General features: G+C 47.0%; 1 protein-coding gene across 2 annotated transcripts in view; it reads right to left on the reverse strand.

Moving 5' to 3' along the window:
• Positions 1–15,931, reverse strand: part of TMPRSS2 (transmembrane serine protease 2) — a 43,764-nt gene that overhangs the window by 17,873 nt on the left and 9,960 nt on the right. For both annotated transcript variants that reach the window (XM_054542565.2, XM_024239540.3), the window contains exons 3-5: positions 12,246–12,468; positions 7,413–7,499; positions 6,297–6,416 (exon numbers count right to left, since the gene is read on the reverse strand). In XM_054542565.2, coding sequence (XP_054398540.2) covers positions 6,297–6,416; positions 7,413–7,499; positions 12,246–12,468 — 430 coding nt within the window. The remainder of the gene's footprint in view (positions 1–6,296; positions 6,417–7,412; positions 7,500–12,245; positions 12,469–15,931) is intronic.

Genomic DNA, 15,931 nt, shown 5'->3' on the forward strand with positions numbered 1-15,931 from the left:
GCAAAACTCTGTCTCAATAAATAAATAAATATATATATTATAAGATAAAAGGTTTTTTTTATTGTCCAGGAGACTCTAAATCAACATTCTGCTGAAATGATCTCAGCTATTTTATTTAAAGAAACAAAACATTATAAACACTGTTGAAGTCGCTCCCTATTCCCAATCTCTTCTCTCCCTCCCTAGAGGTAACTACCATCCAGAGTTTTGGGGACTTTTCGCTGGGCAGGATAATATGTGGGGTGGGCGTATTCACAGAACAGAATCCCATGCAGCTAAAGGGTTAAGCAGAGCATCATGAACAGGAAGAAGCTTGAAAACAGTGCTGCGGGAAAGAGAGCAAGTGCTAAATGATGCGTTCAGTATCACGTTATTCATGCAAAGCTGAAAGCATGGAAACAATGCTGTGTGGTTTAGGAGAAATATACATGGGCTTAAAGTATAAAGTGAGGACCTGGCTGTGCTCTAGCCTCTCTTCTTACTTCCTACGAGTGGCCCTGACTCACTGGACAGTCCGGTACCTGTGGGCTTGTTCCCCCATGAAATGACTTGGGTCTGATTATTGTCTAATGCCTCTGTGGTGAGTGATTCCGCATCCTACCTGCGAGTCGGTCACAGGTTACGTGAATGGATAAACCTTGTGCTACATCTGGACGACGGAATATTATTTGGTGCTAAAAAGAAATGAGCTATCAAGCCATGAAAACGTATGGAGGAAACTTGAATGCATATTACTAAGTGAAGGAAGCCAACAAAGTGAAGGAAGGTGTATGTGGTGAAGGCTACATACTCCATGATTCCAGCGCTACAACATCCTGAAAAGGCCAAAACTTTGGAGGCACTAAAAAGATCAGATAGCTGGGGTGAGTGGGGAGAGAGAAACAGGTGCAGCCCAAGAGGTTCTAGGGCAGGAGAACTACTCTGGACGGTACTATCATTGTGGCTGTACAGCATTATGCATTTGTCAAATCCCACAGAACTGTACAAGAGAAAGGGTGAAGTCCAGGACTTGAGTTCGTCATAATGTATGCATCAGGTTCATCGGTGTTAATGAACGCACAGCACTGATGTGGGATGTTCATAACAGGGCAACTGTGTGCTGGGGAGGAGTACAAGGAGCTCGCTGCACTGTCTGTTTCATTTTCTGTAAACCTAAAACCACTCTAAAAAATAAAGTCTGTTCATTTTTTTAAAAGTAACTGAAATGAAATACACTTCTTCTTCTTTTTTTTTTTTTTCCTGTTGCCCAGCCTGGAGTGCAATGGCACGATCTCAGCTCACCGCAACCTCCACCTCCTGGGTTCAAAAGATTCTCCTGACTCAGCCTCCTGAGTAGCTAGGATTACAGGTGTGCACCACCACACCGGCTAATTTTGTATTTTTAGTAGAGACGGGGTTTCTCCATGTTGGTCAAGCTGGTTTCGAGCTCCTGACCTCAGGCGATCCCCTCACCCCCCCGCCTCGGCCTCCCAAAGTGCGGGGATTGCAGGCCTGAGCCAGCACACCTGGCTCGAAATACACTTCTGTGATTAAAAACAAAACTGCCACTGTGGCTCAAAGGGAGACACTTCATTCTTGGCTTGTGGGTAATTTTAGGGATTTTCTTTCCCTTCCAGCTATCTGCGTCCGGAAGAGATGGCAGCTGATAAGCCAGAGAGCTGGAAAAGGTCTCAAGCTAGTCCTTTTTTTTTTTTAAATATTAGGATTTTTTTTCTCAGCTTTGTCAAAGTATAGTTGACAAATAAAAATTTTACATGTAGGCCCAGTGCTGTGGCTCATGCCTGTAATCTCAGCACTTTGGAAGGGCAAGGCGGGAGGATCACTTGAGCCCAGAGTTCGAGATCAGCCTGGGCAACATGGCAAGACCCCATCTCCACCAAAAAATATAAATACATATGCATTAGCCTGGCATGATGGTACATGCCTGTGGCCCCAGCTTTTCAGGAGGCTGAGGGGGAAGGATGGACTGAGCCCAGGAGGTCGAGGCTGCAATGAGCCATGACTGAGCCACTGCACTCCAGACTGGGTGACAGAAGGAGATCTTGTCTCAAAAAAACCCAATTGTACATGTTTAATGTGTACAGCATGATGACTGGATATCTGCTGTGAAATGCTCACCGTAATAAAGCTAGTTAACACGTCCACCACCTCACATAATTACCATTTTCTTTTATCTTTTCTGTGGTGAGAATACTTAAAATCTGCCCTTTTAGTAAATTCCAGGTATAGAGCACAGCATTGTTAACTAGAGTGAACAATTTAGTTTCTTTTCTGAGATTCTGAGAAAGACTCACAGAAAGAATAGCAACAGAAGTAGAAAGTGAATTAATGTTAAAATATGCACACACACACCCTTGGGAAGAAAGCGCTACACACATTTTTTAATGTTTTCCATGGGACGGGTCATATTCTTCAGCATCCTAAGGTGTGCATTTCAGCAAAAACAATTTCTACTCTATGAAATGGACAAATTAAAAGTGCACCCTATGCCTGTTCCAGTCTAAGAGAGAATACAGGCACAGCGTTATGTTTATCTGTTTCGTTTTATACGAATAATCAATATGGAAACTGGATAAAACCAAACTGAAGCCGGTCTAGGTCTGTCAGGTTACAGATCCACACACCCTCTGACCTAGCAACCCTAGTCCTGGAAGCGTTTCCTACTGATATGCTCACACACTTGGAGCAGTGTGTGTTGCAGCAAAAGGTGGAAAAAACCTTAAGATCCACCAAGAAGAGACAGGGGCAATAATGGTGCATCCATGCAAAGGACCAACTGTGCCGTGGTGGGAAAAACAGGCGGCTCATTTCCCTACAGAATGCTGTCCAGGATGGTATCCAGTGCAGGACAGTCAACTGGTAGGAACTACTGGGAAACAGGGTCATGGTAACGCAGAAATACATGTGCTTCTTTATGCAAAAACTCTCTGGAAAGAGAAGCAACTCAGATGAGTTGCCCCAAGAAATGTGAATGGCTGGTAAGCAGGTGGGCATGTATGTGAGTGATGCGTGCATGTGTGTGTGTGTGTGAGTGTGTCTGGGGTGTATGGGGGGGAAGGGGCGGTAGGTAAGTAAGCCGAGCAAGGAAGAAGAGATTTTCCACTGCATACCCTTTTGTACTTCCTTGATTTTGACCCAATAATACTTTAATAGTGTACAACTATTAAAGTATTTTAATAAATACGACTTAAATATTAAGAAGAGAGCAACTCTTCAGGTAACATAAGGACTTTGCTGGTGTTTATTCACCCACATGTGCACATAGGAGAACATCAAAAGCCATTCCAGGCCAGGCGCGGTGGTTCACGCCTGTAATCCCGGCAGTCTGGGAGGCTGAGGCGGGAGAATTGCTTGAGGTCAGGAGTTCGAGACCAGCCTGGACAACATCGACGAAACCCCATTTCTACAAAAAATATAAAAATTAGCCAGGCATGGTGGCGAGCACCTGTAGTCCCAGACACTTGGGGGAGCTGAGGCTGGGGGATCGCTTAACCCCAGGAGGTCGAAGTTGCAGTGAGCCGTGATCATGCCTCTGTACTCCAGCCTGGGCAACAGAGTGAAACCCTGTCTCCAGGAAAAAAAAAAAAAAGAAAGAAAAGAAAAAGCCATTCCACGTGCTATCTTAACCTCACGCTACTCAATCTCAAAAACTCCCCACTTTATTTAAGAAACTAAATAAAGCAAAAGAACTATGTTTAATCAGCAAATGCATCATTTTCAAGTGCTAATCCTTTTCTGAGAAGCAAGGCTGTGCTGGAGGAAAGGTATCAGGAACACGGAACACTTGGGCCTGCTCAAGGCCGGCACAAGGGCCGAGATCCACGGGCCAGTGCTCCTCACCAGGAAATTCCACAGCCAGGACTGACAGTGAGGGCGTAACAGGAAACCAGTCCCCACCAAGGATGGCCCTTAGGAGAGGGGGGATTACTTTAGCACGGAAAACTCTTTGTCTAGAATTCTCGGCCAGCTCTGAGGCTTGTGGTTTCTACAGAAAACTCCAGGAGGTTAGAACTGCACTTGAGGGAGGGGAGGAGAACTACCTAAGAGATTTCTGGTAAGTCCTCTGACTCCACAATTCTGAAATTTCTATTTCTAGAAAAAAAAAATGGTTCTAGTGTAAACATGTCAGATTATGCTTAGCGGGAACTAAGATATGAGAGCACACACCACCACCAATGCTGATCCGCAAGCCTGGAATACATGGCTGTGCTTGGGAAAAACTTTTTTTTTTGAGATGGAGTCTCGCTCTGTCACCCAGGCAGATTGTGCAGTGGCGCAATCTTGGCTCACTGCAACCCCCTCCTCCCAGGTTCAAGCAATTCTCCTGCCTCAGCCTCCCGAGTAGCTGGGACTACAGGCCCGCACCACCACATCTGTTTAATTTTTGTATTTTTAGTAGAGACGGGGTTTCACCATGTTGGCCAGGCTGGTCTGGAATTCCTGACCTCGTGATCCGCCCACCTCGGCCTCCCAAAGTGCTGAGATTATAGGCGTGAGCCACCGCGCCCGGCCGGGAAATAAGTTTTAAAGGAAGAGGAAGAAAGTAAAAGGCAGCTCTTAAGGAGAAACGAGCCAGCTCCGTGCCAGCTGCAGAGCCCCGTTCCATACGCAGCTGGCAGGAGGGGGATGATTAGCACAACCCTCATACTCAGGCTCGTTTCCCTGTTCCAGCTACTAACTGCCCTTGAAATCACCCTCAAAAATTCATGAAAAATACAAATAAAAATGCAAATGAAACCACAATGAGGTATATCATTTCATACCTCTTCAAATGGCTACTATCAAAAAGATGGAAAATAACAGGAGTTGGTGAGTGTGTAGAAGAGAAATGGAGCCTTTGCACCCTGGGGGAGGGAGTGGAAGTTGCTACTGCCATTATGGAAAACAGTATGGCGTTTCCTCAAAAAGTTAGAAACAGAACTGCCAGGTGATCCAGCAATCTCACTGCTGGGTTTATATCCAAAGGAAAGGAAATCCGTGTGTTGAAGAGGGACCTGCACGCCCACGCTCACTGCGGCATTTTTCTCAACCTAAGTGTCCATCAGTGAATGAAGGGATAAGGAAAATGTGGAGTGTATGCACAATGCAATACTATTCAGCCACAAGAAAGAAGGAAATCCTGTCATTTCCAACAACATAGATGAAGCTGGAGGACATTATGCTAAGTGAACAAGCCAGACACAGAGATACAAACACTGCATGAAGCCACTTACATGTGGAATGTAAAAACCTCAAACTCACAGAAGCAGAGAGTAGAAAGGCAGCTACCAGAGGCTGGGGGTGGGGGGTGACAACACTGGGGAGATGTTGGTCAAAGGTCACAAAATCTTAGTTAGACAGGAGGAATAAGTTCGAGAGATCTATTGTACATCATAGTGACTGCAGTTAATAAACTATATGTTGCATATTTGAAAATCACTACGAGAGTAGGTTTTATGTGTTCTTAATAAGACACATATATGAGGTAAGGCCCATGTTCTAACTTGACTTAGCCATGCCACAGGCATACACGTATCCAAACATCATATGGTATGCCATAAATAGGAGCAATGCTTCCTAGTTCATTAAAATAAATAAATAGATAAACCACAGAAAAGAAAATGAAACAGATGAGCCCACTCTGTAACAACAGATAGACCTTTAAAGGCAGCTTGTTTTGGAAATAACATACTGCATCTCCAATTTTGTTTTTCATTAATTAATTAATTAATTTTTTGAGACAGCTCTGTCTCCCAGGCTGGAATGCAGTGGTGTGATCTCAGCTCACTGCAACCTCCGCCTCCCAGGTTCAAGTGATTGTCCTGCCTCAGCCTCCTGAGTAGCTGGGATTACAGGCACCCGCCACCGTGCCTGGCTAATTTTTGTATTTTTAGTGGAGATAGGGTTTCACCATATTGGTCAGGCTGGTCTCAAACTCCTGACCTCAGGTGATCCACCTGCCTCGGCCTCCCAAAGTGCTGGGATTACAGGCGTGAGCCACCGTTCCTGGCCTTCATCTCCAACTTTATAAACAGCTTGCTCATCTTAACTGACTTCCTGTGGCAGTTCAGAGCACGTGTGGTTCCAATGACACAGTCCTCGGTGGCCCTGTCATCTCCCTCCCACCTGCTGGGCGAGGTTGGGCTGGAAACACAACCTCTCTGAGCCCCAGGGCTTAGCCTGGAGCAGGGATTCAATGACATCATGTGTCAGCGTACTGGACGCAGGCAAAGCCCAGTCACCCAAAGGGCCCTGGACCCGGCTGCTGTCTCTAAGGTGAGCAGAGCAGTTCCTTCCCAAGGCCAAGGCTGACTCACCACACCGATTCTCGTCCTCCCCGCCGGGGCAGTGTGACACGCCATCGCACCAGTTAGAGGGGCTGATGCAGGTACCTGAGGAGTTGCACTCTATCCCAGAGTCGGAGCACTTGCTGCCCACTTGCCAAGAAAACAGAAGAGAGGTGCCCATCAGGCTGAGAAACCAAATGAGCCTCATGGAGTGAGGAACACGGTGGCATTACTGTAGCTCTCTGCAGCCTCCAACTCCTGGCCCCACTGTGTTTGGTTTGTTTTGTTTTGTTTTGTTTTGTTTTTGAGATGAAGTCTCATTCTGTCACCCAGGCTGGAGTGCAGGGGCACAATCTTGGCTCATTGCAACCTCCAACTCCTGGGTTCAAGTGATTCTCCTGCCCCAGCCTCCTAAGTAGCTGGGATTACAGGTGTGCGCCACCACGCCTGGCTAATTTTTTGTATTTTTAGTAGAGATGGAGTTTCAACATGTTGGCCAGGCTGGTGGTCTCGAACTCCTGACCTCAGGTGGTCCACCTGCCTTAGCCTTTTAAAGTGCTGGGATAACAGGCATGAGCCAATCCTCCACTTTAATAAGGAGGAGAAGTGTCCTTGCCACCAGCACGTATAAGTGGAATTGGCACTGGGGCACCTTACTTCCGTGGGGGCAATGGGAAGGACCCTCTCAGTGTTTGGGTTTGGACGGCACTCACACGTCCTCTCTGCCACACAGGTAACTTCAAGGATCCACAATGGCACGTGGGTCTGCACCACCCCAGGCTGATGGGAAGGCTCAGGCTGCAGTTGCAGGAGGTGGGACGGGGAGGGGCGGGCCTGGTCCCCAACAGCCACTGCTGTACAGTGAGATACAGGTAACTGGGTGTGGCCCCCAAGGTAGAAGAAACTGTGCTCACAGTGCTGGGTGGCACAAAGCACCCCAAAGCACTGGGTACATTCTAAATGCTTTCCCCATGATGTGTCAATCTCATAGCTAAACAAGAGAAGGGAAGAGAGACAGCCTCGTTATGTAAGAGAGGAACCTCACGGAGGGCCTCCAGAGGTCTCAATAGCCCAGAGAGCAGGGTCTGGCTCAGAGCACTGGGGACTGCAGGAGCACATGGTGGGACCGAGGCTCCCTGCACTCACTGAACTTCCAGAGTAGGCCAGCGGCCAGCGCAGCTCCCACGAGGAAGGTCCCCAGGGTCAAGGTGATGCACAGTGCTTTCTTAGTCTCTGGAAGAAGGAGGAGAGTGCAACGTTCAGATCAGAGTTGTTTAGAAGTCATGCTCTCAAATGTTATCTATTATTTTCATAGTACACCATATTAAGAAATAATTGTTTCATATACACTTAAAAATGTGACTTTTAATTTTAAGAAATATCATGGAAGATCCTACTTCTTCCATAACACTAAATCTTATGCAATTTGGAGACCAACAGGAGGAAGCTGTGATCTTCAGCAAAGTACACGGAGGTTAGGCTCTTTTAAAAAGTGTGGTATGCTTCGCTGGGCACGGTGGTTCACGCCAGTAATCCTAACGCTTTGAGAGGCTGAGGTGGGTGGATCACCTGAGATCAAGAGTTCAAGACCAGTCTGGCCAACATGGTGAAACCTCATCTCTACTAAAAATGCAAAAATTAGCTAGGCGTGGTGGCAGGTGCCTGTAATCCTAGCTACTTGGGAGGCTGAGGCAGGAGAATCACTTGAACCCAGCAGGCAGAGGTTGCAGGGAGCCAAGATCACACCATTGCACTCCAGCCTGGGCGACAGAGCAAAAACTCTGTCAAAAAAAAAAAAAAAAAGGATGGTATGCTAAAAGAGGGTCTTAAAATAGGCAGATGATTAATGTAAAAAAAAAAAAAAGAACTAAGACCTCATCTTGGTAATTACAAGCATAAGCAAAATAATAATACTGTCCTAAAAACTATCATTACTCTGTTACCAGTACTCAAAGCAGAATAAATTGTCTTACCCAAGGCTGTTTAGCGAATGGATGCTACTGTCCCATTCGGACATCCGCCAAAGCCACATGTGGCTATTTAATTAATGTTCCATAGAATTAAGTAAAATGATGTAAATTCAAGTGCTCAGTCATCACATGTGGCCGGTGGCTACCATGTCAGACAGTGCAGCTGTAGAACCTTCCCATGGCGTCCCTAAGTCCTGCTGGACAGCGCCAGCACAGGCCTTTTGGTCCAAGGGCAGAAATACCAAACTCAGAGGAAAGGCACATTTCAGAAAAAAATGAATTTGGGAAAGGTCACTGATTTTCTCTAGTGAGACATAGCATTATTGGTCAGAGGGTAAGCCAAAAGTCACACAGAGTTCAGAAGATAGCTACAGGCACCAGAGAGGTATGGCAGAGTCAGACGCTGGGCTCAGCCAGCTCATGGACTAGGAGGGAGGGCGTCCATCCCCATCACCCCAGTGATGCCCAGCAGCCCCAGGTCCAGGAGCTCCTGGGAGCTTTCCCTGAAGAAAGGTGCAGAGGTGGAGGAGAGGGGAGGAAAAGGCATTTGAACAGACCCTCACAGGCTGGAGAGGCGGCTTGGCAGCCTGAAACTGCCCACCTGGCCACACCTGTGCCTCCGGAGGTCTGCCAGGTCAATAAGCTCAGAGCTGACCCATCTGCTGAGGGCTCAATGCCATGCCTCTCTCTTTGTGACAACATTCTGATAATTCTACCATCACTCTCAAACTGTTACAGGCTTAAGAATTACCTGGGGAATGTGGTGGTTCCCATCACCAGAGATTCTATTTCAGTTGGGGGTCGGGCATGAATCTGCATTGCATTTTTTTTGAGACAGGGTCTTGCTTGTTGCCCAGGCTGGAATGCAGTGGCACAATCATGGCTCACTGCAGCCTCCACCTCCTGGGCTCAAGCCATCCTTCCACTTCAACCTCTCAAGTAGCTGGGACCACAGATGTGCACCACCATGCCTGGCTCATTTTTGGTAGATGAGGTTTCACCATATTTCCCAGGCTGGTCTCGAACTCCTGGGCCCAAGTGATCCACTCGCCTCAGTCTCTCAAAGTGCTGGGATAACAGGTGTGAGTCACTGCACCCAACCTGAATCTGAATTTCCAACAGTCTCACAGATGAGGCTAGCACCACTGGTCTGAGGGCCATGCCCAGGCACACAATGTTCTCATAACTCGGCTGCAATGATTATATATGATGGAGGCAAGCTGGGGCCAAGGTAGTTCATGAGAGAAATTCCAGATGGCCTCTCTGGCCCATTACCAAGGTCACTTTCCTCCATCAATGGCTTCCCGAGTGCCGTTTTATCCAAGATAAAATGACTGGTCTGCTGAGATGAGGGCTATTCAATTAGGTATCCTGAACCTCACACTGAGCATGTGCCGATCTGTACAGGTCTCACCAGGAGCGTGTATAAAGCGGGAAGCCCTAAGTTTACTTTGCTGGACAGGCGTCTCTAGTCAGCGCGTGGTCAGTACAGACACCACTGGGTCTTGGCTTGTCACAGCTGCTGTTGCACAGTTTAATTACAACTCACTGGCCGGGCACGGTGGCTCATGCCACCTATGCCCTTTGGGAGTGGATCCCAGCACTTTGGGAGGCCAAGGCAGGCGGATCACCTGATGTCAGGAGTTCGAGACCAGCCTGGCCAACGTGGCAAAACCCCGTCTCTACTAAAAATACAAAAATTAGCCAGTCGCAGTAGCGCATCCGTAGTTCTAGCTACTCAGGAGGCTGAGGCAGGAGAATTGCTTGAACCTGAGAGGCAGAGGTTGCAGTGAGCTGAGATCGTGCCACTGCACTCCAGCCTGGGCGACAGAGCGAGACTCCGTCTCAAAAAACAAACAAACAAACAACAAAAAAACCATGCACACACAACCCACTATCCATTTCCCTCAGTCGTGACCAACTTAAGTTTGTCAACTCAGCCTTATGGTTTCTCATGTTTAACTGCTTGTTTCACATGCACATTTGGAGGACTATGGACCTTCGATTCTCCAAAGCCTAAGCTTTAAGCTGCGTATTCGCTCCTATTCAATCATCCAGCTTCTACGGCTGTAGCTAAAGCAAATAAATACATTAAGTCTGGAAAAATTCCTTATACTCCTGATGGGTGCTTCTGAATTGGTGCTACTCAATAACTGGGAGAAGAGTTTCAAAGCCAAACATTACACTTTCAAAATGTATACATTTCTATATATTAGATGCCGACAGTGTTTTATTAAAAATAGTACCAGGGTAAGTTCAATTAAATTACTAAATTATTTTTGAGTCTACGAGTTTTATAATGCAAAAATCATACATGTAGGTTCATAGTCTTCCCTTATAAAAGCAACTGATAAGGGACTGATATATCCCCGTCCAACTCTGTCATCATCTAGTCTTTCCCGGGAAACGTGGAAATGTGTCCATCAGGTGGGCCAGGGGTTCGTTTGCCTTCCTGGGTTTGGCCGTCACTGGTGGGAACACCACCGTCTGGAGATGCTGACTTCAGGAGAAGACCTTCACTGCCATTTCTTAGGGGGGTAGCTCACACAGACAGTTCCTTAACCCTTTCACCCTGGCTGCTTTCCATCCCCACAATGGACAAAGACCAGGAGTTCCCAACCTCCACACTAAGCGATATTTTGCCCGGAGGATTCTTTGCTGTCGGGGGGCTGTCTTGTGCCTTGCAGGAGGTTGAGCAGCATCCCCGGTGCCTACCTCGGAGCAGCACCCCCTCCCCACTTGTAACAATCCACACTGTCTCCAGACACTGCCAATTGTCTCTGGGAATCCAAATTGTCCTGATTGAGAACCACTGGCCTTGACCTACCCAACCACCCCCAGAAGAACATCAGTGCAAACACAGGTATCTGCTTGGTGGGGAGCATCGGAAGGAGGGAAAGAGACAAAGAGAGAAGGGAGAGAAAGGAAGGAAGGCTCATGAAGGGGTAGAAAACTTAGAGACAGGAGGTGGCCGGAGAGGAACAGGGTGGAAGAGCCATTTGTGAAAGGTGAGGGGGTGAGAGGGGGGGTAGAAACACAGGAGCGACAGCACTTGTCCTGAGCAGAGGAGAAGTGGGGACAGACAGGGCTTCACAGAGCACTGGCATTAATCACGTTGAAGACTGATTATGTGATGTGAACACATGGAAATTCACATTCTGACGAATCTCTAACTGTACAAGTTGTAGAGACAGGATGCACATTTCACAAAATAAAATAAAAACACTATCAATTAAAAGATCAATGTAAAAGATCTTTGGCATAGCCACTGCTGTGCGGGTTCCACCTGGGCAATTCTTAGCACTGAAACTAGCCTGAATTAACAGCTGGGAGGCAGTGCAAGAGGGGGCGGACTGGAAAGACATGAGACCAAATGAAATGGCAAAGAAAGGAGATGAATGGAAGGATGAGGAAGAGGAGGGACTGAAGTGACAGCAAATAAAATTTAACCTCCAGTCCTCCCACGCTCACTCTCTTGCTCCGGCCACCTGCAGGACCCTGAAGCCCACTGAGACAGCTCAGACACTTCTGTGCGACAACCGCACCAGCCAGGTCATCCACTAAACACAAAGTAACAGAGAGCATCTTAAACATGACCTGTCATATCCAGGGGACTATATGACAAAGAAAGGTAAGATAGTTGATTTCTGCTCTTGGAAGCTTACCATTTATTCAAGAACAGCTATCAATAAACCACACAGCCAAGAAACCCAGAGAAGGTGATCTCGAAAGCCTACGCTGAGTAGAACAGGCAAAGCTGTACAGGAGAAGTTAACAGAAGACGGAGGTCTCTGCAGGCCCTAGGCAAGAGGCTAGGCCTGGCGGCGACAGCTGTGACCCAGCAGGAAGAGAGTGGAAAGGCATGAAGACAGGCTGGCTCCGGCAGATGGAAGAGAAGGGTCAGACCAGGAGAGCTGGCGACAGTGGTGGTGGGAGCAGAGAGCCCACTGTGGAGGCAGACCCAGGACCCCGGGCTTATTATAGGAAATAAACACAAAGAGAATCCTACTTGAGGTGCACACTGTCCCCAATGGGGATTTGGGCTGCGTGTGGACGACGGGGTTGGAAGCCTGCGTCAGGACCCTCGGGGCGTACTGGGGCACGGGGGACGGGTAGTACTGAGCCGGATGCACCTCGTAGACACTGGGGGCCACAGTGGGCTGTGCGGGGTAGGGGTTTTCCGGTTGGTATCCATGATTTTCATAGTAAGGTCCAATAGCTGGCGGTGACCCCTAAACAATTGAAAAGAAGATGAATAATATAAAACTCTTATTTGCACTAAAGGGCTACGTACAAACTATCACATCATATCACAGCTATACCAATGATCTTTTAAATTGATAATGTTTTTATTTTATTTTGTGAAATATGCATCCTGTCTATACAACTTGTACAGTTAGAGATTAATAAGAAAGTGACAAGATATTAAAAAGGTACTACAAGGCTGGGTGTGGTGGCTCATGCCTGTAATCCCAGCACTTTGGGAGGCCGAGGCGGGCGGATCATGAGGTCAGGAGATCGAGACCATCCTGGCCAACATGGTGAATCCCTGTCTCTACTAAAAATACAAAAATTAGCTGGGTATTGTGGCGGGCGCCTATAATCCCCGCTACTCGGGAGGCTGAGGCAGGAGAATGGCTTGAACCTGGGAGGGAGAGATTGCAGTGAGCCGAGATCGCACCACTGTACTCCAGCCTGGCGACAGAGCAAGACTCTGTCTCAAAAAAAAAAAAAAGTAAAAGAAAAGAAAAGGTACTACAGATTCTCCCTAGGTGTCTACAACTATGTCAAACATTGAACTTATTTAGAATAAAAACTAACCAGAACTTTCAATTACCAAAGTTTTCTGTTTTGGTTTGGTTTTACTATTCATTCTTTTTTTCTTACATGTCCATTTATTAAACAGGAGTTCCTTCATGAAAATTTAATACAATATTTATTCACGATTACAGTTGAGAAAATTATTTCCCTCTACATACAAAAATACAGATTTGGCTGGGCGCGGTGGGTCACTCATAATCCCAGCACTTTGGGTGGCTAAAGCAGGTGGATCACCTGAGGTCAGGAGTTCGAGACCAGCCTGGCCAACATGGTGAAACCCCATCTTTACTAAAAATACAAAAAATTAGCCGGATATGGTGGTGCACGCCTATAGTTCCAGCTACTTGGGAGACCGAGGTGGGAGAATTGCTTGAACCCGGGAGGCGGAAGTTGCAGTGAATGGAGATCGCGCCACTACACTCCAGCCTGGGCGACAAGAGCGAAACTCCCGTCTCAAAAAAAAAAAAAAACACTATGAAAACAGTCAAGACAAGTACCATGAAAAATGGGTCCTTCAAAAGAAAGAAAGAAGGAAAATTGAGGTCATTGTGAGGCTTTGTTTGCTGTTGGGGAGAAATCAATGGCAGCAAAGCTCTGGGGCCCCTGACCCACTCGAGACACACAGACTCAAACTCGAGAACCACACAAGCCAGGGCAAAACCACCCCAGGGCTTTCGCATCTGCTGAAAAGCCAAGCGTGCAAACCCAAGTTTGCCCAATGGGCTATATATTGTTTAAAATAAAAAAAAAAGTGGCAGACATTGGGATTTAGTAAAATATAGTCATAATTTTAAAAAGTTGTGTAGAGGTCTGGAGTTAGAATCCATTAAGCCAAAATCCTATACTTTTAGTTCCTCCAGTCTTTTCCTTGAATGTTGATATAGAAAATTATAAACTAGCAATACCATAATTATAATGAGAAGAATAATAGCTGACATTGGAGAACTCAGCTGCTGCCACGCTCCTGTACTCATAATCTCCTTGATCACTCACCATAATCCCTCCCGCTGCCAGCAAGACTGGCACAGGTATGAATTAATACAACCATTTTGCAGAGAAAAAAACTGAGTGAAGAAATGTGCCTGAAGGAGCATAGTCTCTGTGTTATCCTGCAAATACCTCTTCTACATCCTCTTCTCTCATATAAGGAATGTATCGTCATTCACTCACCATCTCTTATTAATGGAAATTTGAGTGGTTCACAACATGGGCTGTTAGCAGCTCTGCTGCAATAAACGTTCTTACACATTACATGCATTTTTGTGCAGAGGATAGAAAGGTGTAGCTACATCCCTTTAAATGAATTTTCTGGGTCAGAGTGTGGCCATACATAAATGTGAAAGGAACTGCCTAGAAGTAGCATTTCATTCTCAGCTCTGTCCTTCAGCTGGTGCCTATCTTCTTAGAATGCCCACCTCCCCTTCCTCAGCCTACTTAAAAATTGCCTTCCCAAGGCCTACCCTGTCAAGACTCGCCCCAAACAGGCCACTCTGGGCCCCACCAGCCCACATCTTCCCCTTCTTTCAGCTCTACCTGGTTATCTGTTGGCTGGGCCATTCTGGGAGGCCATGTTTTTCCTCTTATCTGTATCTAAGGGCCCCCATGCAAAACTTTTTCCTATTCATTAATTTCTCCCCCTTGTCTCTCTCTCTTTTTTTTTTTTCTTTGAGACAGTGTTTCCCTCTTGTTTCCCAGGCTGGAGTGCAATGGCGCGATCCTGGCTCACCGCAACCTCTGCCTCCCAGGTTCAAGTGATTCTCCTGCCTCAGCCGCCTGAGTAGCTGGGATTACAGGCATGCGCCAGCACACCTGGCTAATTTTTGTATTTTTAGTAGAGACAGGGTTTCTCCATGTTGGTCAGGCTGGTCTTGAACTCCCAACCTCAGGTGATCTGCCTGCCTCGGCCTCCCAAAGTGCTGGATGACAGGCATGAGCCACCGTGCCCAGCCTGCCCCTTGTCTCTTATTGACCTCAGAGAATGACAGCAAGTTTGTACTCAACGGACAGATGTTCTGAGCAGAGGCAGCATAGCTCTTAGAACTTTAAATGAGGCCTCCAGGGAAGTTGATTATAATGGAATGAGCCAAACAAGGCCCGCAGAGTTCACCCCCACTTAATAGCTCACTAATGCTATCCTTCAAAAGTCCGAAGATTACAACTCTGAACCAGAGCAGCACACGGAGGGAAAACACAAGGTAATCTCTCATCTAAATGAGGGAGCCAGAGGCTGCAATCTCAGCCATCTAAGAACTTGCCATCCACTAGCAAGCAGGTTTGTCCCTGAAAATTCCTGAGCAGTGGACTTGAAATTAAACACAGACCCAGTAAAAAATGAATATCAGTAACAAATAAAGGGGAAAACAAGGTATATTTTCCAGATATAGAATCTAGGAAGTGTTTAAAACTCTTTACTAAATGCATTTATTTTAGGTGTAAGGCAAATGGGTCAGTTACAATGGGGAGCAGAGATTAGCCACATTTGTCTCCAAAGGGAGTGGGCTCCAGGGAGAGGGAGGGCCGGCCCATGCCTCACGCAGTTATGACTTTTCCTAGTCCTTCAGTTGGGCATCGAAGGGATCCCACGTGAGTCTCTTCCCTGGGACATACCCCTGTTATCGCCATCCTGCCTCATCTGTCCCCACTCCTTGTCCCTGCCCCCTGCCCTGCAAAGCAGGAAGGGACGAAGTCAAGGTGAGAATGCATATCACCCACGTCTACCCAACAGCCATGGCTTTTGCGACTCACCTGGGCAGCTGTGTGGCTGCGCACCTGACTCACTCTTTCTAGAGGGTGCCTTGAACAGCATCAGCGTGGCCCAGCATTCCCTACAAATAGCCCTTGCAATTGCTGACCCCAAACAATGTTGGGAGTAAC

The sequence above is a fragment of the Pongo abelii genome, chromosome 22 (assembly GCF_028885655.2).
Source record: "Pongo abelii isolate AG06213 chromosome 22, NHGRI_mPonAbe1-v2.0_pri, whole genome shotgun sequence".
NCBI lineage: Eukaryota > Metazoa > Chordata > Mammalia > Primates > Hominidae > Pongo > Pongo abelii.